General features: G+C 45.9%; 6 protein-coding genes across 6 annotated transcripts; 3 read left to right on the forward strand and 3 right to left on the reverse strand.

Annotated features, from left to right (window-relative positions):
* Positions 1-1,396: 1,396 nt before the first annotated feature.
* A1O9_10678 (uncharacterized protein) lies at positions 1,397-1,776 on the forward strand (the record flags this gene model as incomplete). The annotated part of the gene is made up of 2 exons (XM_013400366.1): positions 1,397-1,495; positions 1,549-1,776. 2 exons carry the CDS (start codon positions 1,397-1,399, stop codon positions 1,774-1,776), a joined length of 327 nt encoding a protein of 108 aa, XP_013255820.1.
* Positions 1,777-4,418: 2,642 nt separating this feature from the next.
* On the forward strand, positions 4,419-6,695 carry A1O9_10679 (catalase A; the record flags this gene model as incomplete). The annotated part of the gene is made up of 3 exons (XM_013400367.1): positions 4,419-4,601; positions 4,651-4,963; positions 5,011-6,695. The coding sequence occupies 3 exons, from the start codon at positions 4,419-4,421 to the stop codon at positions 6,693-6,695; spliced, it is 2,181 nt and encodes a 726-aa protein (XP_013255821.1).
* Positions 6,696-8,367: 1,672 nt separating this feature from the next.
* A1O9_10680 (uncharacterized protein) lies at positions 8,368-10,034 on the reverse strand (the record flags this gene model as incomplete). Its single annotated transcript, XM_013400368.1, has 2 exons — positions 8,368-9,588; positions 9,636-10,034. The coding sequence occupies 2 exons, from the start codon at positions 10,032-10,034 to the stop codon at positions 8,368-8,370; spliced, it is 1,620 nt and encodes a 539-aa protein (XP_013255822.1).
* Positions 10,035-10,747: 713 nt separating this feature from the next.
* Positions 10,748-11,730, forward strand: A1O9_10681 (uncharacterized protein; the record flags this gene model as incomplete). Its single annotated transcript, XM_013400369.1, has 3 exons — positions 10,748-11,289; positions 11,343-11,452; positions 11,498-11,730. 3 exons carry the CDS (start codon positions 10,748-10,750, stop codon positions 11,728-11,730), a joined length of 885 nt encoding a protein of 294 aa, XP_013255823.1.
* Positions 11,731-12,333: 603 nt separating this feature from the next.
* On the reverse strand, positions 12,334-15,654 carry A1O9_10682 (uncharacterized protein; the record flags this gene model as incomplete). The annotated part of the gene is made up of 1 exon (XM_013400370.1): positions 12,334-15,654. The coding sequence occupies one exon, from the start codon at positions 15,652-15,654 to the stop codon at positions 12,334-12,336; it is 3,321 nt and encodes a 1,106-aa protein (XP_013255824.1).
* A 3,206-nt stretch (positions 15,655-18,860) lies between these two features.
* Positions 18,861-19,786, reverse strand: A1O9_10683 (uncharacterized protein; the record flags this gene model as incomplete). Its single annotated transcript, XM_013400371.1, has 2 exons — positions 18,861-19,593; positions 19,659-19,786. Coding segments are annotated over 2 exons (861 nt in total), but the record flags the coding sequence as incomplete, so codon positions are not given.
* Positions 19,787-20,563: the final 777 nt, after the last annotated feature.

Consider the following 20,563-nt stretch of genomic DNA (forward strand, 5'->3'; position numbering starts at 1 on the left):
GTACCGGAATAGCAATGACTCGGTGATGGTATGGAGGTAGCCTCTGGGCTTTATTGAAGAATGGGACGATAAATGGGTAGAGGCGAGGGTGGAAATACTGTAACTTGGACTTTATGATGGAGAACAACAGAGGATGCTCTATGCCATGTGCCTGCGGGTGACGGCCATGGGTTTCCAGTTCCATCATCTCAGTTCCACCCTGACTTCATGCCAAGGCTACGGCCAAACAAATACTCAAACGACGCCACCGGATAATCGTTATTCCTTGCCATTCTTTCCCTCGTGAGGCCGCTTGACATTCTGCCCAACGTGTGCACTTTCGATTGACTTCATTTCTACATGTGCCGAACGATATAGTTCCATCCTGATATAAGTAGCTATGTGAGAATATTAAGACACAGAGAGCGGATTCAACGTGGAATACAGCGTTTTGCACGTTGACTCGGTGCTGTCCACTCGACGTGGGCATTGAGCCTTTGCCGTGAGATCACTACATAAACCCATCGATGTTGAATCGTGATGTGCCTACGGGCTGCAAAAGCAATGCGATATCGACCGAGAAGGTTCCGGAGCAGAAAGATACAACTTCCATACAGAGTGGCTGTTTGCTGACAGTGTCCTGCTTTGGACAATCCTGTCCAGCTTTAACATTGAGCATCTTATTTACCTGATGGCCCGAGGCTGTCTCACGAACGTTTCAATCATTTCTACTGCTTATAGATAAGTACCTTTGTTTGCGGCGCTCCAGGCCCAGAAGTCATCCTATGCATTGCTGCTAGGCCTAAAATGGTTGCTTTTCCTCTCACTCTCCGGACAAGATCGTCTGATCGGGTTCTACGATGGCTCCTCGATATTGACGGGTTGCTGTGATGGGAACTGGCCGTTCAGGTTTAGCTGCTATGTATGCTCTATCAGAAGAGAACAGTTTCGATAAGACACGAGTGTTTGCAAGACAAGATCAAGTGGAAGGCCTTTGGTAGGTTCCTCAGCTTTCCAATTCGAGGATCAAAAATTGCTTAACCTAAAGAAACCAAAATACAAGTATACCTATGCTCAGTATCATGGCGAGGGATTACGATCCCGAGCCCGACTTGTTCCCAGCATCCTGGCGCCCACCACGCAAGGTTACTAGTCAGGCTTCGTTCCCAAGCTTGGCAGCCCAGGTAGAGGGGCCCTAACAGAAAGAACAGCCATATACGCTGGCTTAGATAGTAACGTTGGAGTGCTTACCGTGGCCTCCACTCACAGCGTTTCCAGAGAACAGAGGCAAGGCGATGAGTGGGTGGTGACGTTGTAGCAGTCTGAACCGTTATTATGAGGGAAACTGAGTGATTATTGGTGGCAGGAGAAGTTCGCCGCGCTGATTGTTGGCAGTGGTCACTATAATGTCGCCGACATGCCAAAGATCAATGGGATTGATGAGGCTGGCAAAGCATTTCCGGACGCATTCGAGCATTCCAAAGCGTATCGTTCGCCGAATATGTCTGCTGGTAAGGTGAGCAAGGACGGTCGTCTCAATGAGCTGTGGAAAACTGCTAATCCTGTGAGGTGCAAAATTTCGAGGTGGTGTTAGGGAATATTTCTGCATCAGATCTGATCTCAGATCTCTTCATGAAGTCGTCGTGGACTACTGTATCTCTCAACGCGCCGACGGAACGGAATGAACAGCTCGAGTCGGTGTATAACTTGCCGGATGTGCAAATCCAAGCACCGGTCACGTCTACACGACCCACTAATAGCATCACTGTCACATTTGAATACGGCACGGCACATTGAATATTGACCGTGTTTTGTTTGCGACCGTGTTCCGCCTCAGCTTTCCCTTTCTAACGGACCAATCCAGTCCCAGCGTCAAATGGACTATCCTGAATATTGACAACCCATCATTAACTGTGAGAGGTCAGTATCAGGCTGCTCTCTCCTTCCGCGTTTATGGATGCTAAGCAGTGTCTGTTGCCTGTTACTTTGCAAACCATGAGAACAAGGCACTTCCCTCTGTTGCTGAGCAGAAGGAATGGGGAAGTCAAACACCTTGATTACAAAAGGGACAGTGACTGATTTCATGAAATCGCGCCAGACTTCCTTGAGTATTTCAATTGGTTGCAGGAATTCGCCGGTAAGCTTGCAGTCGGTACTGCTGCTTATGAGCTACCACGATATGATTCAAACGGGGAGGCCCGTGGCCTGGCCATTCTAGGATTGAAAGACCAGTACTTCCGTGAGGAAGGTCCGGTGAAGTTCAGCGCAGAAGTTATGGAACTGGGTTAACGCTATTTTGTTGAGCGTCGCGCTACGTAATGCCTCGTATAGTTTCGATAGACTGTCTTGATGTAATTAAAACCTGCGGCTAGTGTTTGCGCCCAGACATGGCTAGCGCGTACTAATTCTAAACAAACATAGCGCGCTACTAGCTAGACTACCTCCTTTATTGATCGATATTATCGCTACTATATTAGTATTTAGAATCCTTTGAAACTACAGAAAAGATGCTCCTAGAAATCAAGTATCTAGTGTAAGTTACTAGCATAGAGACTATGAGTATAAACTTCAGTCTAGAAGATGTCAAAATGCTAAATTTTCGAGTCCAGAGAAGCCGACCAGAAATATACCAACGATCGATCTCCTAAACTGAAATCATTCTCGGACTCGATATCGAATGGGATTATAGAAGCTCTTGCTAGATCACAGGGTATATGTAACGGTATGTCCCGTACCTGCCAAATTTGTTTGTTCTAAAGAAGGATACTATGTATTCGGACCTCTCAGAGGCACATAGATCCTCTAGGGTTGGTGATATACGTAACCTTCCACTGACCTGCATTGGCGTGGACCCGTATATATACTCCCACCAATCTGAACCAATATAACTCCAGGTCTCGACGCAGCCCTCGACATCTTTGCCCACTTCAATGTTCCTGGTATACCATCCGCGGAACTCAACAGACAGCACTCAACTCCTTATCACTTAAATTCGACGAGACAATTCAAATATTGACACGACAAGTTCAAGCCGTTGAGCTATTGGACAATGGCGGCCGCACGATGAGAGCAATGCCGACATCACTTACAACTTCCGATGACCGTGCTCAAGGCCACCAATGTGTACTCCGCTTCTTTCTCTCACGGCGCTCACATTACATAGATCTAAAATATCTTTGAACTTTTATACGAGATTCTACTAGTCTTTTTAAGGATTTCTTGACTTCTTAAGGACTCCAAATAGATTATCCAGTATAGTACTCAGGTTAGGGCCGTTTTAGTATTAAATTAAGGTAGTATTTAAGCTAAGTCTAGTTAAATATAGGTAAGTAGCTATCTAGGTTATATTTATAGTTAACAACTGAGTTATATATGAGTTGCGGACTCTACTTCCTAATAAGTAATCCTCGAGTCAAATGTACTAATCTAAATAAAAGTTCTAGCTTAGATAGCTCGAAAATAACTAACTAGATATCGGTAGATATATATGACATTAACCTGAAAGAAAAATATTACTATCTGTATCATATTTAGCGCCAATAGAACGTATTAATCTTACGTAAATTTTAGATGGTGAAGGAATAGAGCCTCGTCGTTGCTACGGATCGTAGGTCCGGCTGCACTTTGCTTATGGTTACGCTGACGTCAGGCTGGACGAGTATCGGTATTTACCAAGAACTGTTCCCAGCGAGCAATTGCGAACACGAAGACATAATCAGGTGTTGCGAGTACGCCTGTCAATTCCTCTTTTTGCGAGACACATTCCCCAATAGAAGGGCTGAGATTCTGTTCACTCGGCCAAACCAACGAATCCTCAAGTGAAGTGGATTTCTACGATTTTTGGAGCAATGGATTCAGAGTGGCACCGTTGTCCGTGGGCGGCTCTGAACGGGCTATCATGCCAACGTCAAACATTTCGCCGTTGACGCCGGAAATCGCCTCCGCTTCTCTGGTTACGACGGGCATCGGATTAGCTATCCGGTTTCCTCAATGCGGCCTACGTGGGGCGAACCATTCAATATGAGAAACCTGTTCCGGGCCTAGTGGACCGGGGCAACTATGAACCAACACTCCTGTAAGGATCAGCTGCAGAGAAAATTATCATCCCCATGCCTTGTGCTATTATTGGCGGAATCAGTAGCCGGGTATTTAAACAACAGGGCTCCTGTTCGCAATCATGATCGTCCGTAGTATAAGGCTCTAGGAAACGAACTGAAACCATGACGCCGATCAATCTAAGCGCAACACTCTTCCAGCCAACCACCCTGAGGGCCCGCGTGGCAGGAATTGACTGCTGTGGCCCATGGAATACATGCCGTCTAGCTTGATTCACCACAAACTATGACGCAGAAGTTCTAGACTTATCAGTATAATAATATTCGACGTCTATCCTTTTTCATACTCAGACTATACCTACGCCTTCAACACAGTCTCTCACAATGGCTGAAAACAGGAAGATTTCGGATCTTTTGAAGAATACAAAAGATGCTCATAGTCAGCAGACAACAACTACCGATTACGGCATCAAGGTCCATGATGTGGACCATTGGGTGAAGACGGTCGATCAAGGAAAGGATAGGATTGGACCCAGCCTGCTTGAAGATCAAATTGCTAGAGAACGAGTACGCTGTCCAAGCCTTGGATGCGAGGAAATGTTGCTAAAAGTGAAAGATCCACCGATTTGACCATGAGCGCATTCCAGAGCGGGTGGTTCACGCCCGCGGAGCTGGCGCACACGGAACCTTCAAGCTTTACAAAAGTGCTGAGGATGTGACGTTTGCGCCGGTCCTCACCGACACCAGCCGAGAAACTCCAGTATTTCTTCGTTTCTCTACCGTTCAAGGTAGTCGTGGAAGTGCAGATACCGTACGCGATGTTCGAGGCTTTGCGGTCAAATTCTACACCGATGAGGGGAATTGGGATATCGTAGGCAATGATATTCCAGTCTTCTTCATCCAGGAATCAATCAAATTTCCCGATCTGGGTAGGTGATATTAATTGTGCTATTAATTTACGTCTAACAGGTGCCAGTTCATGCTGTGAAACCCGAACCGCATAACGAAGTTCCCCAGGGGCAAACCGCTCACAACAATTTCTGGGATTTCGTCTACTTGCACCCAGAGGCCACACACATGTTCTTCTGGGCGATGTCAGATCGCGGAACACCTCGCTCTTATCGTATGATGCAAGGCTTTGGCGTTAATACCTTTTCTTTGATCAACGCTAAGGGTGAACGTACATTCTGCAAATTTATCTGGACTCCCCAACTTGGTGTACATTCGCTTATGTGGGATGAGGCTCTGAAATTGGCCGGTCAAGATCCTGATTTTCATCGAAAAGATTTGTACGAAGCCATTAGCAACAAAGCTTTCCCAAAATGGAAGTTTGGTCTGCAGCTTATTCCAGAGAAGGATCAGCATAATTTTGACTTCGACATCCTCGATGCTACAAAGGTGTGGCCTGAAGATCTGGTACCCATTAGATATATCGGAGAGCTGGAACTTAATCGCAATGTCGATGAATACTTTCCTGAGACCGAACAGGTGGCTTTCTGTACTAGTCACATCGTACCAGGTATTGATTTCACCGACGATCCCTTACTACAAGGTCGAAACTTTTCATACTTCGACACTCAGCTCTCGCGATTGGGAATAAACTGGCAAGAGTTGCCAATCAACCGCCCAGTGTGCCCTGTGCTGAACTTCAATCGTGATGGTCAAGGTCGTCATACCATCACAAAAGGCACAGTCAACTACTGGCCTAATCGATTTGAATCTAACCCGCCTGCGTCTCACAATAAGGAAAGTGGCGGCTTCCGAAGTTATCCCGCCAAAACAGACGGTATCAAGGCCCGCATGCTTTCATCCAAGTGGACCGACTATATCTCTCAAGCACAACTATTTTATAACTCGTTGGCAACGATTGAAAAACAGCATATCACCAACGCCTTCTCGTTCGAGCTAGACCATTGTGACGATCCTATTGTCTACGAGCGTCTTGTCACACGCTTGGCCGAGGTCGACATATCTCTTGCTCAGGCTGTTGCAGAAAAATGTGGTGCACCTACACCGAACAAACAAACACGAACAAATGATGGTCATAAAAGCCAAGGTCTAAGCCAGCTAGACTTTCTCCCAGAGAAGCCAACTATCGAGTCACGAAGGATTGCAATCCTCATTGCTGATGGCTATGACTCAAATTCGTATGACGCAATAGTTGCTGCAATCAAAGCGCAAGGAGCTTTGCCATTCACCATTGCTCCTAAGCGTCAGGTCATCAAATCTGCTGGCGGTGGTGGAAGCAAACCAGATCACTTCCTCAATGGCATGCGCAGCACTATGTTCGACGCAGTATTTATACCAGACGGCGATCAAAGCGCCCAAGCGCTTATCGGCATTGGTCTCGCTCGGTTCTGGGTCCGTGAGGCTTTTGGCCACCTTAAAGCCATTGGTGCAGTGGGCGCCGGTGTCAAGTTGGTCGAGGAAGCCATCAAGGAAGTCCGGGAGCCACCTAAGCTTGCTAAGTCAAGCTCAGGTGGGCAGATTTTGGAATGGTATGGAGTGGTGACTGCTCATGCGCCGCCAAAGGTCGGCTCGTCTAGCACAGAGATTGCCAAAGATCCAAATGATTTTGCTGATGTTTTCTTCGCACAAGTGGCTCAGCATCGCAATTGGAAAAGAGAGCTTGATGGATTCGCTGATCAAGTCACCGTGTAAATGATTTTCCAGTCGTCAGCTGCATCGCATGTATGATGTACATTAAGCTGTCTACTTAGCAAGTAGAGCAGACCATTAGAGAAACCTACCTTTGCCCCGATCTTTACGACTGCCAAGAGCGGTTCGGCGTGGATTCTAGTATCCTGCCAATTCAGAAGCACAAGAAGTTGTGCACACGTGGACACTTCGCCATCCCAACCGAAGCTGCCACAGCAGTTGTGATAAATGAGACTCGCAGAAGGTTTGATACATAATTGATCAAATTAATGAAATCTCCTAGTGGAAGAAAAACTTCGCGGACTTTAGTACTCTAGCTATTAGGCACCACTGTCGGGCTAATTGGTAGGTATAGCTATATAGTAGATATGTCTATTAGTAGTGTCCATCTCTTGAATACAAATAGTACCTTAATGTCCGCGATCTATCCCTACCCTTATCATTCCTGACACTGGCACTGCTTATTCCTCCTCCCAATAGATCTTTTGATTTTTGCTTCTACTGTTCTATGAGTAAGCATTAGAGGTTAGAGTCTAGAGCTATCCCTATACTAAGACAGTAAGGCTTAAAAATTTCTTCCTATTAATTTCTTCTATATTAAGGCTGCGACGCTCCTGTCGTAATAATATAACAGCATAGTCCTTTTATCAGGCAATAGGTCCGTAGGTCCTTGAGTATCGCTCAATAGGACTCGAATCCCGCTCGAAAGTGCGAGGATATCTCGGGTTGTGGGACCAATTAGCTATATGCTTGCTACGAGGTCCCTGAGACATTCCCGGGATCTAAAGTTAGATAGTCAAGATCGAGGTACCTAAGGGACATAATACACTAAGGCTATAGAGATTTTGCAGAAGTATTTATATGGATATATTATTTCCGTACAGGGGCTACTAAACGATTAGAAGTGGACATAATACGAACTAAATTAGGAAGTTTTCCATTAATATATGTAAAATTCAGACAATGGCATGAGAACGAAAAACAGAGCTGTATTGAGGGATAGATGGTGCTTGAACTTAGCTTGAGGATTTGCCTATTAGCGGTTCTGAGCCATTGAAGGAAACGCCTGTTCAACCATCACCCATGTCACGATGGCGGCAGATAAAATACGCCCGCTTCATTCACGGTAACTTAGGTCTCTGAGAGCCTACACTAACACGGATATACATAGTACCTCCTCGATAACAACGTCCTCTACTGGCAGCTTTACAGCGAAAGACCCAGTGCGAAATGCTCCGTCTGCTTGGAACTATCAATGCTATATAGTCTGGGTAGGGAGTGGCTCAAACGTTCGATACCTTCAAGTTGTGCTGATCTGGGACTGAGACCGAGAGCAGGCTTAGCATCGAAACTCGAACTATTGAAATCGCTCAATCTGGCATTCCCAGCCTGGTTGACGAGCCACTGTTCTACCCAGAGGTCTCCATTTCTGACATTTGTGAATCTACGTAGATAAGAGACTATTTCAATAATTTGTTAGGGCCAATGTTTCCTCTCTACTTCTATTCCGCTTGAATCACTACTTTTGCCATGAACATTACACTAAAATGTGTGGAGATTTTCTTCTAAACCTTAGAGCAGTCAGTGACTAACCTGAGTACTGTATCCCCCTATTTATCTACGGTAAGTTTCAGGAAGCCAGTGGCACAGCATTTTCAACCACCTCAACATATGCTCACTCAACAGTCTTCCCTATGCCTAACTCACCCTTTTCAAGTCCGCTACCACTGTCATTTTCCCTCTTGCAGATATCTAGAGTCTCCATAATCTCTCTCTCTGCACTCGCCACATTTCCACCAGACCTCACCAAGATCTCATTATACGTCCTCTCATTCTCCTTCACGAACGGACTCTCACTACAAAACAATAAATTGATCTCCTCCAAACTTCTCCCCTTCGTCTCTGGGAAGAAGAACCACACCAGCGGCACACTCCCGAAGTTAAAAGCACCAAACACAATCAGAGTCTTCCATCCCAATGCAGCAAACATGGAAGGGATCACCAAAGTAGTAGTTCCACAGCCAACAGCCCATCCGAACACACCGAATGCATTACCGCGCGCACGCATCTCTTGCGGCCAAATCTCAGTGGGATAGATGAAAGCGATCATCAGCACTGTCTGAGCGAAGAAGAAAGTGTAGATGAAGACCATGGCGACGGACGCTGCTCCATAAGAGCCTGAATGAGCTGGGTGGAGTTCACCGAGACGTGACAGGCCACCTGAGAGGAGCAGTACAGCGCCCTGCACAATGAAGCCGAAGAGCAGTGATGGCCGACGACCAAAGCGGTCGATGGTGAAGACTGCACCAAGTGTGCCGATGATGCCGACAATCTGAATGATACCAGCAAGCAGGGACGACTTCTCGGTAGTGAAGCCAGCTTGTTCGAACATAATACTGGCATAGACAGTAATGGCAAGAATGCCAGTCCACTCCATCATCATCATGATACCCACGGCAAGACCAATACGGCGGCCAAGGTGGAGTTTGCCAGAGTGGCGACCCCAAAGGAAGAGGTTGTGTAGGGAGTAGCGGGAGCTGCGAGCCGAGGTAACGATGGCATCAAGCTGAGCGATCTCAGCTTGGAGGGTGGGATTGTTCAAGTCGGCGTCGCCTCGGACTTTTGCAAGGATCTCAAGAGCTTCGTCACGGCGGTCGACCGTCAATAGGTACCGAGGAGACTCTGGTAGGAAGGCCACTGTGCCTAGAACGATGGCAAGCGGGACAACTTGAAAGGCTAAGGGAAACCGCCAGCGGAAGTCTGTGGTATTGTTCCGTAAAGCGTAGCCGATCCAGTAGGCAATCACAATACCCACATAATTTGCAGCGAAGACAAGGGCAAATGCTGAACCCCGGTTGTGTGCTTGAGCGAGCTCGCTGATCCAAGCTGGGATAATCTGAGGTGCATCAGTGCTGTATCACGCTCAATGGGGAAGTCTCATACCGTGTTGATAAACCCAATACCCACGCCACAAATCGTCCTAGCCACAATAGTCATGTTGGCATTCTGCGACGCACCCTGTAAAGCTCCCCCAATAATGCCGAGCAAACTTCCCAGCGCAACAGCTTTCCTGCGACCGTAGAGATCTCCAATCTTCCCGCCAAAGAAGCATCCGAACATGGCGCCAAAGTAGTATACGGCTACGAGGCCGCCTTGCTTGGTGGCATCAGTGACTTTGCCATCAGCGCCAATGCCAACAGTGTCGATGTAGCCCGGTGTGCCGTTGACTGCACCCATAACACCTTGATTGTAACCTTCAAAGATGAGGGCGACGGCCGAGAAGAGGTTGAGAATCCAGAGCAGGGCAGACCCTGGAAGGACCCTCCAGGGTTTGAAAGCCATGACAATGAGTCAAGTCTTAGGTGTGTGCAAAGGCAAAATCTAGGTACAGGGAGCAGGTAGTGTGAAGTTTCCTGTTACAACAGTGGTGATACTGCAACGTGATGCTTCTGCGTAGCCTTGAGGGGGCCAATCGTCCGCGTTATATATTCGCAAGGCCTCGGGCCATGTTTTTGACGCCGTGACCACCAACGAGAGAAGAAAGCTTCCGAACAGCCGCTCCCCATTCGATCACGACGAGAATCTCCATGACCCCAAGTGTAAGGCATTAAGTCACCAAGCAATTGGCCCACCGAAGATATTCAACTGATTCAACTCTGGAGGTGGCATCTGGCGTCTAACCAGGTCCAGATGCGAAGAAATCCCATTGCACCGAGTCGAAGATTGCGTCTGGAGCCCTTTCACGGTGCACGCCTTGGGGCATTTGCAGTTTTCTGCCCGTTTAGCCGCACACCAAGTGGTCCAAAAAGCGGAGATGTAGACCTTTGACCTTTAGCCGTTTATACGGATCCCCTTTAAGCGTTTAGGCGAAGCCTGAACCTAAAACTCTGTGTGGAGAAATTTCCGGAGTGGCGGGGTTTGGGCAAGGTTAATACTTGGGGCCCTCTGGAAGACATTTCTTCACATATGACTTCGGTCATGGGGTCTGTATGTAGAACAAAAAGCGTTGAAAATACTGCTATCTGCCTTTGCAGCACTTCGTCATTCTCATTAACATGGCGGTAAAGATCCGAGACCACAATGGACGAGAGGTTGAACACGGGCGAAAGAGACTGTCCACTGGTGTACGCGTGCATTATTACACAGCAGGCTCTGGACCAGCGCTACTGTTGCAGCATGGCATACCCAAAACATCATACTATTGGCGAAAAGTCGTACCACGTTTGACCAAGAACTTCACGGTCGTTGTTCCAGACTTGAGAGGCATTGGAGACTCAACCCATCCAGATTCAGGGTATGATATGCCCACCGTGGCTGATGACATTGCCGAATTGATGGAACAACTGGGTCATGACAAGTTTCACATAGTTGGCGAAGACTGGGGGGCGGCAGCGGCGTATCAAGTTGCTGTTCGACACTCAGAGAGAGTGTTGAGCCTGGTATTCCAGGAAATGTTGCTCCCAGGCTTGGGTCTAGAGGAATGGGCAACCTTTGACTCTTCCAGGCCAGAAACACATCTGTGGCATGTTGCGTTCTATCATGTACGGGACGTTCCTGAATTGTTGATCACTGGAAGGGAGAAGGAATATTTTACCTGGTGAGTGTATGCTAGGAAAATGCCCTGGTATAAACTGCTAATCTCTGCCACAGGTTCATCAAAAATGAAGCCCATGATCCGACATCGATCGATGATGATGCTATTGAAGAATATGTCAGAAGTGCATCACAGCCTGGTGGATTGAGAAGCATCTTCAATATTTGTACGTTCAAAATTCGCCCATCTTGTCTATGCTGACGTCCCACAGACCGAGCTACAGAAGTCAATGTGAAGGCAAATAAGGACTCTGCCAGATCAAAACTTCAACTGCCTGTACTTGCCGTCGGTAGCAAGGATTTTATCGGCCAGGAGGTCGAGAAGCAGATGAAGAATGTTGCCAGTAATGTTCAGTACACGGAGCTCAAGTACGGGCACCAGCTCGCGGAAGAATGCCCGGACAGCCTATCCGACACCTACCTAAATTTCCTCAAGTCTCTGTGAGTTTTGTTTATCAACGTATGGAGCCAGAAGCTGAGAGCAATTCTGGTAGTGAAACTGATTTCGCTTCGGGATACTCGCCATCTACAGATCTATCGCCTTGACTGTCTTGAAGCCATCCCGCGTATCGTCTAGCGATATTGCTCTACCGGCCTGGAAATAAGCCTCGCTCTCGAGATGTGACGGTGATGCGGAATTCCTACTCTATTTAGTGATCAGTCCATCATCTCCCATAGTCGGCAAGCGCCTCACCGATGTACTGGGCTAGGTGACGTTTTACAATTCGTTCTACATAGTAGTGTCACGTGATGCCACGGGTTTCCTTCGGAGGAGGTATATATTATAGACGTCTTAGAGAGTAGTAATATCGAGCGTAACGAATGAGCTATAAACGAACTGTTTCTAGTCCTAAAATGTAGGAGTATATAGTAGGATAATAGAGTAAGTTGACTACGAATAGCCCTGTAGTAGGTACAATAACATGACGAAATAGTTCGCGTTATAACCGGATCTCTATTCCTCTATTCTCCTCTATGATGAAAGAAAATTTCTTTCTCTTAATTATAAATAAGCGATGTCGCTTACAAACGCTGCTGCGCTCTATCTTTATTCTGTCTTTCTCGATGTTCTAAACCCAATGAAGGGAATACCTGTCCTCATAACTAGACTCGAGGATATGACGCTCAGAGAACTCAACGCCATGGCCAAGCTCGCCCACACAGGGTTTAGCTTCGGGTGTCCTGGTGCCGGATAAATCACACCGGCTGCAATAGGTACCAAGGCCATGTTGTACACCAATGCCCACGCAAAGTTGAACTTGACTCTCCGGAAAACAGTACGGGAGAGCGTGATAAGGGTCAATAAGGAGTGTAAGTTTGAGGATACTAGCACAAATTTGGCACTTGATATAGCAACATCTGAGCCAGAGCCGATGGCAATTCCGGCGTCCGCGGCAGTGAGCGCGGGAGAATCATTGATGCCGTCCCCAACCATAGCTACCATCGCTCTTCCTGGTTTGCCGTTGCGTTTGGGGGCGGATTGTTGAAGCCAACGGATCCGCTCAGCCTTTTCCGAAGGGAGAACATCGGCAATGATATTGGTCGCCGGTATACCTAGCTGATGCCCAACTGCAATAGCAGTTATGGCATTGTCGCCTGAGATCATCCAGATGCTTAAGCCTTGCTCAGATAGAGCAGAGACGACGAAAGCAGCTTCAGAGCGGAGAGAATCTGTGGTTGCAAACTGTGCAACAAGTTTGAAAGTGGGCTCCTCCCCGTCCGACAAGGACAAGGGACGCAAAGCCAGCAGCGCGACGCTGTTCCCAGCGGATTTCCATGTCGACATAATGTTGGACTGGTCTGTGGTTATCGGAGTGCCAATGGAGGAGATAAAACTTTCACTGCCGATGGCAGCCTCGTACCGGGTGCCATTGGCGGATGTATGGATGGTAAATGTGCCTTTGAGACCACGACCAGGGAGTTCTTCAACTGCAGAGTCCGCAATGGCAGTGCGGTTCTGTCCTCTGCAGAGCGCAGCAATAGCTTTCGCTATGGGGTGACTTGAAGACTCTTCTAGTGCTTGAGCGATTGCCCAGATGGCCTTCTTCTCCTCCTCACTAGAAGCTATGATATCATAGTTTGCAACAGTGGGGCTTCCGCCCTCGGTAAGCGTGCCAGTTTTGTCAAAGACAACCACGTCCAGACCAGAAGCTTCTTGAAATGCTTCGCCGCCACCTTTGACCAATATTCCGTGGTGCGCCGCAAGTCCAGAGCCCACGAATAAAGCTGTTGGAGCCGCAAGGGCAATACCACAGGGGCACGCACCAACAAAGACTGCAATGGCAAATTGTAATGCCCAGAATGCCCAGCCACCGGTGTCGACATCAAGAAAACTCTCCGGCAGTGCCCCACCCTGCCCTAGTCCAAACCAGATCACAAATGTCGATACGGCAATGAGGGTAATAACTGGAACGAAGTATCCCGTCAAGGTATCAGCCGCTCTCTCCACAGGGGCTCTTTTGGCCTGTCCTTCACGTACAACTTTGACGATTTGGTCAAGCATGGATGCGCCTGAGACTTCAGTGACTCGGATATTGATAGGTTTCCCGGTGTTGATTGTTCCAGCAAAGACTTGATCGCCAGTATTCTTGGTAATAGGCTGAGACTCTCCGGTCAAAGAGCTCTCATCGAAGGTGGAATCGCCCAGGACGATTGTGCCGTCGGCTGGTGGAGATACACTATGAAGGACTCGGACAACATCTCCCACTTCGAGAACATCGACATTGATTCTCTCGCCATTTGCCATCTGACGAGACAACTCGCTATCTTCCAATTCCGGATTAGATCTCACAAGCAGAGCTTCGGTTGGCCGGAGCTTTCCGAGCATTGTGACAGCATCACCAGCCTTGGATTTACTGTACGCTTCTAAGTACCGTCCAGCGAGAATAAACATCGTCAAGAAAACAACAGTGTCGAAGTATGTCGATAGGCGCCTGTTGTGCTGCCCATCTTTTTGCGATTCTAGAGCAAGCACGGCGATTGAAGGGAAGTACGCCACCGACGTCCCAGCGGACATGAGCAGATTCATGCTTCCGAAACGGTAAAATCTTCGAAGAACTGGGACCTTGCTATTCCGGCTCCACAGTGCTCGGATCTCCTTGATTGCCCTGACGTGGAAGACATCGGCAGCAAGGAACATCACGGGCGTCGCAAGGAAGAAAAGCGCCCACTCGGCGCGAGTGTTAGCACCAGTCCACATATGTTGTTGGAAGAACATTCGTACGCGGTTGGTCGAAGGGACTAGGCTCTGCCAGACCACACTGATAAGGAAGGTTGGAATGGCGACGATGAAGCTGAGGAGAAGCCGAAGGAGAAGACGACGCCGTTCGTGGAGCTGCATAGCTCGAGAGCGCTCTTCGATCGTTGGCGGATGGTATATCGTGGCTCTGAGTTGGTCGCTGACACCATGTATAGTAGCTAGGATACTCCTAACCATAATAATGCTGGGTTGGGGACGATATGTAATCACGATGATAGGGTCATCGTACGACGGGGGCTTGTCGATAGCAAGTCGTCCCTGAAACGATGATGACAAAGCATCGATGACCCGACGTGGACATTGATCGCAGAACATTCCTGCGATTCTCACCATGACTGTCCTTTCCACCAGCTGTTTTGTTTGCTGTGGTTGTCCAACTTCGATGATGCTCTCGACGTGACAGTCGTATCCTCTGTCTTCGATTCTCTCCACAATCTGATCGAGGTTGTCTTTCGGGCCGGTAAAGGTGACAGCTGCGCTATTGGTAAGCAAACTGACGCTGGCATCTATCAAGAATTCGAGTCCCTGCACCCCTTCATTGATGGAGAGAATGCATGCCGCGCAAGTCATCCCAGTGATACTGAGAGTGGCTGTCAACAATTTCGCCTCAGGGATGGTCACGATAACGTCCTGCGATGTCTCGGCTTTTCCGTTCACCTTTCGGCAAAGAGCACAGTGGTCTAAATGCTTCTCATCACGTTGGTAGCCGGCATCGTCTCTGAATTCATAGTGTGCTGCCGTCAGGTCCCGCGACAGCGTTGATGTTTGTTCGTTTAGCATCTGAGCAGCTTGATCCAACCAATCTTGATGGATCTGGATTAAATCTTGCTCGTAAATAACATGGCCAAATTCATCTTCGGTCTGCACACTCTGAACTTCGAATGCTGCATCCGATAAAACTCGAGCTAGGTCACTCGCAGAGTGGTCCGGAAAGTGGACTATCGTCACCTCGTGTGATATGTAGTTCGCAGTAATCGTTAGCGGGGCTGGCTGTAATATACTGAGGACCTCCTGAATGTAGGAGAGGCAGGAGGCACAGTGGACATTGTTTATTAGAACAGTCGTCTTGACATGGCCCGCTGGCGGCGAGTGCAGTGGACTGAGCGCCATTCGTCTAGCACAATCATCGATGACTTAATCGATGTTCGAGATGTGTTGCTGGCGACAAGATGCTGGTTACGAGATGGACATTACACTGTGTTATCCATTTTATGACATTGAATCAATAATAACAGGTGCAGACACATATTCAAACAGACTGGCAGGATTTTTGGCCGGAGTTCGGCCGGATGTTCGCAGTGTAGAGGTGGCTCAAACTTGCTCAAACTCGCTCAATTTTTTTGTTTAACCCTAATTTCCAGTACTAAGTCCCACCACTAGGTTTTGCACCACCCCTGTTCTACACCACGCGTTCTACCATTCCACCACCTCTCTGCCATCTCAATCAAACAACTACCACTTAACTAATTGGCCGTTAATTACGCGTAAATGGCCTCGAATCAGGAGTCTACGATCTAGTCTACGATCGCCGACTATTAATTACATCGATATCCTAGTATTCGCGCTGCCGCGGCCGCGAACAACGTGCACTACTCTACGCTAGTCCGCCGACTTAAGGACACTTAATCGGCCACGTTATCCCACGAACTATAGTAGTTACTATTAAGACTGGGCGATGCTCTATAAACGCCTAGTCACGTGATTACGCTTATATAAGCTAGGATTATATGGCATCCCTTAGGTAAGGCTATACTTAAGCCTTATAAAAGATTCTATAAAACGCTATTCTATTCTATAGGATTAGAAGTTACTCAACTTAATTTCTAAGCATCCTAGGAGTTAACTCGTATTTACGAATACTCGGCTATTACTCTCGTACTTACGAGATATTACGACGGAGCCTACGCCTACATAAAATAGGCCTATACTCCTTTACTTAGATAAACCCTAAGTTATTTACTAAGATAGAAAACTACGATATATTTTACTCTTTTAACTTTAGCTACTTCTACTATAGATCTAAACCCTATCCCCCGGACATAATATATAGTAAACCGTATACTATTAGAAAGAAGGTTATCGTACTTAGGTATTAATTCTCCGACTCGAGATTTCTTAATATATAGGACCTATATACCGTAAGGGTTTTCTCGGGTTATTAACGCACTATTGTTAGCGCTAGGTTTACCTAGGCTATAGAAGTAAGTTTCCGCCGTTTCTTTTTTACTTTTATTAAAAGGACTCGTTTAAAGGCCGATATTATAAGTAAAGGACTTATATTTTTCGATATTTAGTAGTTTAGTAAGTTCGTTAGCTAGTTATCTATTAGTTAATATAAAGGTTATATAAGGGTTTCAATAGGAGCTTATTTAACTACTATAGGACCTATCTAATAAGGACGTTAAGCTAAAGGGAAGAGAGAAAGAAGTCCTACCGCTGTCTATAGGGAAATATAATCTCCTAGGGTAGGTCGCCCGGTATCCTAGGTAACTATTAGTATTACGTAATATTATCCGGCTATATAACTATACGGTCGAATCTAGGTATCGCTAGTTTAGTCTTAGCGTCGCTCGCTAAGATATCTATTAATATTATGTAATATCGTTCGACTATATAACTATACGGTCGAATCTAGATATCGCTAGTTCTTTATTAAGATATCCTACGAATTTAACCCGTAATAAAAGTATTTATCTAATACGGAATTTTAGCGCTATAAGAAAGAAGAGCGTATAAAAGCGAATAATAGAGATAAAGCTATATATAAGTAAATAGTAGAGATAGTAAGGTAACTATTCGCCTAGTAAAACGACCGAGAATAAGTCTAATAGTAAAAGTATAGTTACTATTATCTCGAAGCGCTATTATATTCGAAGCTCTCCTATTAGCGAAGATATAGCTAACGATAGATAGCCCTAATAGATAGATAATACTTATTAAGTATTTATAAAAGTTAATATGGGAAGTAAGACCCTTCCTTCCTTTAATTTCCTTCTTTACTATAATAGAAGCTAGTATTAAGTACTATATTAAGGTTAAATCGGTATATATTCTCGCCTATCCTATAGGTCGGATAAGGGGGTAGGGCTACGTTGCTAGGGGTTCTCTCTCTTCTAGGACCGTAGGATAAGAACTAATCGACACTAAAACGAACACTATAGTAGCCATAACTAAAACAATACTCTTTACTTACCTATATTAGCGAAGGAATAGTAACGCTATAGATCTCTATAGTCTTAAGCCCGCTAAAGGACTATACTTTTAAGACTTCTCGTAATAGACATATATAAAACTATAATAGCATTATTCGTAAAGGTTACAACTACTAAAACTTAAGCTATATAGTTATATAGCCGAACTCGTAGAAGGAAAAATACTCCTAATTCTATAAACTATACTCTTATAGCTACTATCTAATACTTAACGTACGCTCTCGTACGTTAGGTTTCCTCTTCGTCCTTGCTTACGCTTCGATTGTCTGCTTTTCTCCTCACTTACTTGTTCCTCCATGCTAAGGCCCCTTCTCTCTTCTTTCATAACTAAGCGCCTCGAGCCCCAATATAGTACGACTAGAGATAATAAAACCTAGAGAGAGTACGACGTATTTAGGTACGACTAGAAATAATAAAACTTAGAGAGATATAGTACGTATAGGTATACTAGCTATTAAACGAATTAGAAATTATATACTTAAAACGATAGAATAGAAGGGCGATAGAAGATTTACTATATAGACTATAGGAGTATAGGGAAAATATTAATTATATAAAGGAATGTAAGAAAAATATCGATTATAGTATACTTATAGGGTAGAAAATAGTTACTATAAGAGCTTAGTTATAATGTATAAGCGTAGGGAAAACTATCCTTACTGTACGATAGCCCTAGGCTCCCTAGGCTCCTATAGTAAATTAGGTTACGCTGGGCTACGGGCTAAAACACCGATATTTTTATAAGGACTACAAACCCTATAGGGCTTTTTACTCGGGTTATAAAAGGTCTACGAGTTGCCTAACCTAACCCGTTACGTAGCCTAGATATTAGAAGAAGGACTATCTTATTAGGATTAGGATCGGCCTTAAGGTATTATTATCCTTAAAGTAGGTAGATAATAATAGGCCCCGATTAATTCTAAAGTATACGGATAAGTAATCCTATAATGTAATTACCGGCCCCGGACAAAGTCCTATAGTAGACCACTATATGGACGAATAAATACCGCAGAGGTCGACACTAAACGTAACTTAGAGTGCAAGTAAGTAACAAGACAAAGGCGATCGCACTTAAGGTTCAAAGTCAGGTGTCACCTCAGCCGGCGGCGCACCGGGTGGTACCTTTATCATGACCCTCTGAACACAAGTCTCCTTCGCGAGCTTCCTGGCGCTTTCGTCTGCATTGGTCTTAAGACGAATACCTCTAACATCAGTGCCAGTGTCCACAGGGATCTGTGCCAGAAGCTCAAAACCCAATCTCCCATACGCATTCAATCCCTGCTTCGTTGTGGTATCGAGAATGACGGGCTTGTCAGGATATTGAGCAAAGTGCTTCTCCACCTGATGTTTCAAAAGCGCCGACGCATAGCCCTTACCAGCGTGAGCAGGATTAATAGCAATCATCTGCACAAAACCACACTCCTCTTCCTTATATCCGCCAGGATGGACACCCTTCAGTCTCTTCTCAAACATCGACTTCACGTTAGCCTCAAAGATGGCAGTGATTCGATAGAAGCCAGATAGCCCGTATCTCCACGGGGCAAGCAGCGACAAGAGCCCTGATCTCCATACCTGGAACATGCCGAATGTTCCTTCTCTCACATGGGGAGGGAGCCACATCATGATGGCGCCGATGTTGATCCCGTTGGCGGTGCCGGGGCCAGGGACCTCAGCGACGAGGACCAACCCGCCCCAGAGGCTTACGAGATTTATCAGGGATCGATAAAAGTAGACACGTGTTGCTTGATAACGACTCATTGGCGGTGTTTGAGCTCCAATACTCCCAATCGCGACAGGAGCGAGAGCTTCTGAAACTCCATGAAACCAGTTATGATTCCTTTTTAACTATTAGCCTACTTCTATCGCTGAACGAGCGGTCACCCGTCAGTGCAGGTCACTTACCATAATGGAAGAAAGGCATTGCACAGAATCCTTGAAAGGACGTCAAACTCTTCTGGCTTCGCGGCACGGAAGATAACCGCGACTTCTTTCAGCGGTTTTGCGCTATCTTGTTCTGACGTATTGGACATGACTGAGTATTCTGCGGCAGCGATTCTTGATATTTAAAAGCCCCCTAATCTTGAAATGTTGGTCGCGAATGGAGAACTGTGCGTCTGACTAAGCAGTAGACGGAGGATCGGATTGTTTATAGAAGTCTAAGTCTAGGCACCACGTAATGAAACACCCTGGTAATGAAACACGCATTTTTTTGCCACCAATAGTGCTACAATCATAATTTACTAATTATATAGACTCATTAGCACTAAATTAATATATAAATAGTACTAGGGTATTATTTAACTACCTATTCCGCGTAGTATTTCTAGTATTCGGTCGTATAGAAGACCTCGTCGTCGCCTCTAATGCCTCCATTCCCTACCTAGCCTACCTAATTATCTCGATATTCGTAAAGACCTTATTATAGTCGATTACGATACGCGGTTATCTCCTAGCGACTAGCTTATCTAGTTATATACGTTAAAGAGTAAGTTATTATAATTTTAGGGTAATATCCTACTATAGTCGATCTAATACCTTATCGGTTTTTTTAAAGTAGTAAACGGACTAATCGAGAAACGGTCTTACGCCGTGAAATTAAGTCCGTTTCCTATCGAATTTAGCGTTAATTAAGTAGCGTACTATATTAAGATTAAATCGGTATATATTCTCGCCTATCCTATAGGTCGGATAAGGGAGTAGGGCTACGTTACTAGGAGTTCTCTCTCTTCTAGGACTATAGGATAAGAACTAATCGACGCTAAAACGAATACTATAGTAGCTATAACTAAAACGATACTCTTTACTTA

This window comes from Exophiala aquamarina (assembly GCF_000709125.1).
Source record: "Exophiala aquamarina CBS 119918 chromosome Unknown aczIA-supercont1.14, whole genome shotgun sequence".
Classification (NCBI taxonomy): Eukaryota; Fungi; Ascomycota; class Eurotiomycetes; order Chaetothyriales; family Herpotrichiellaceae; genus Exophiala; species Exophiala aquamarina.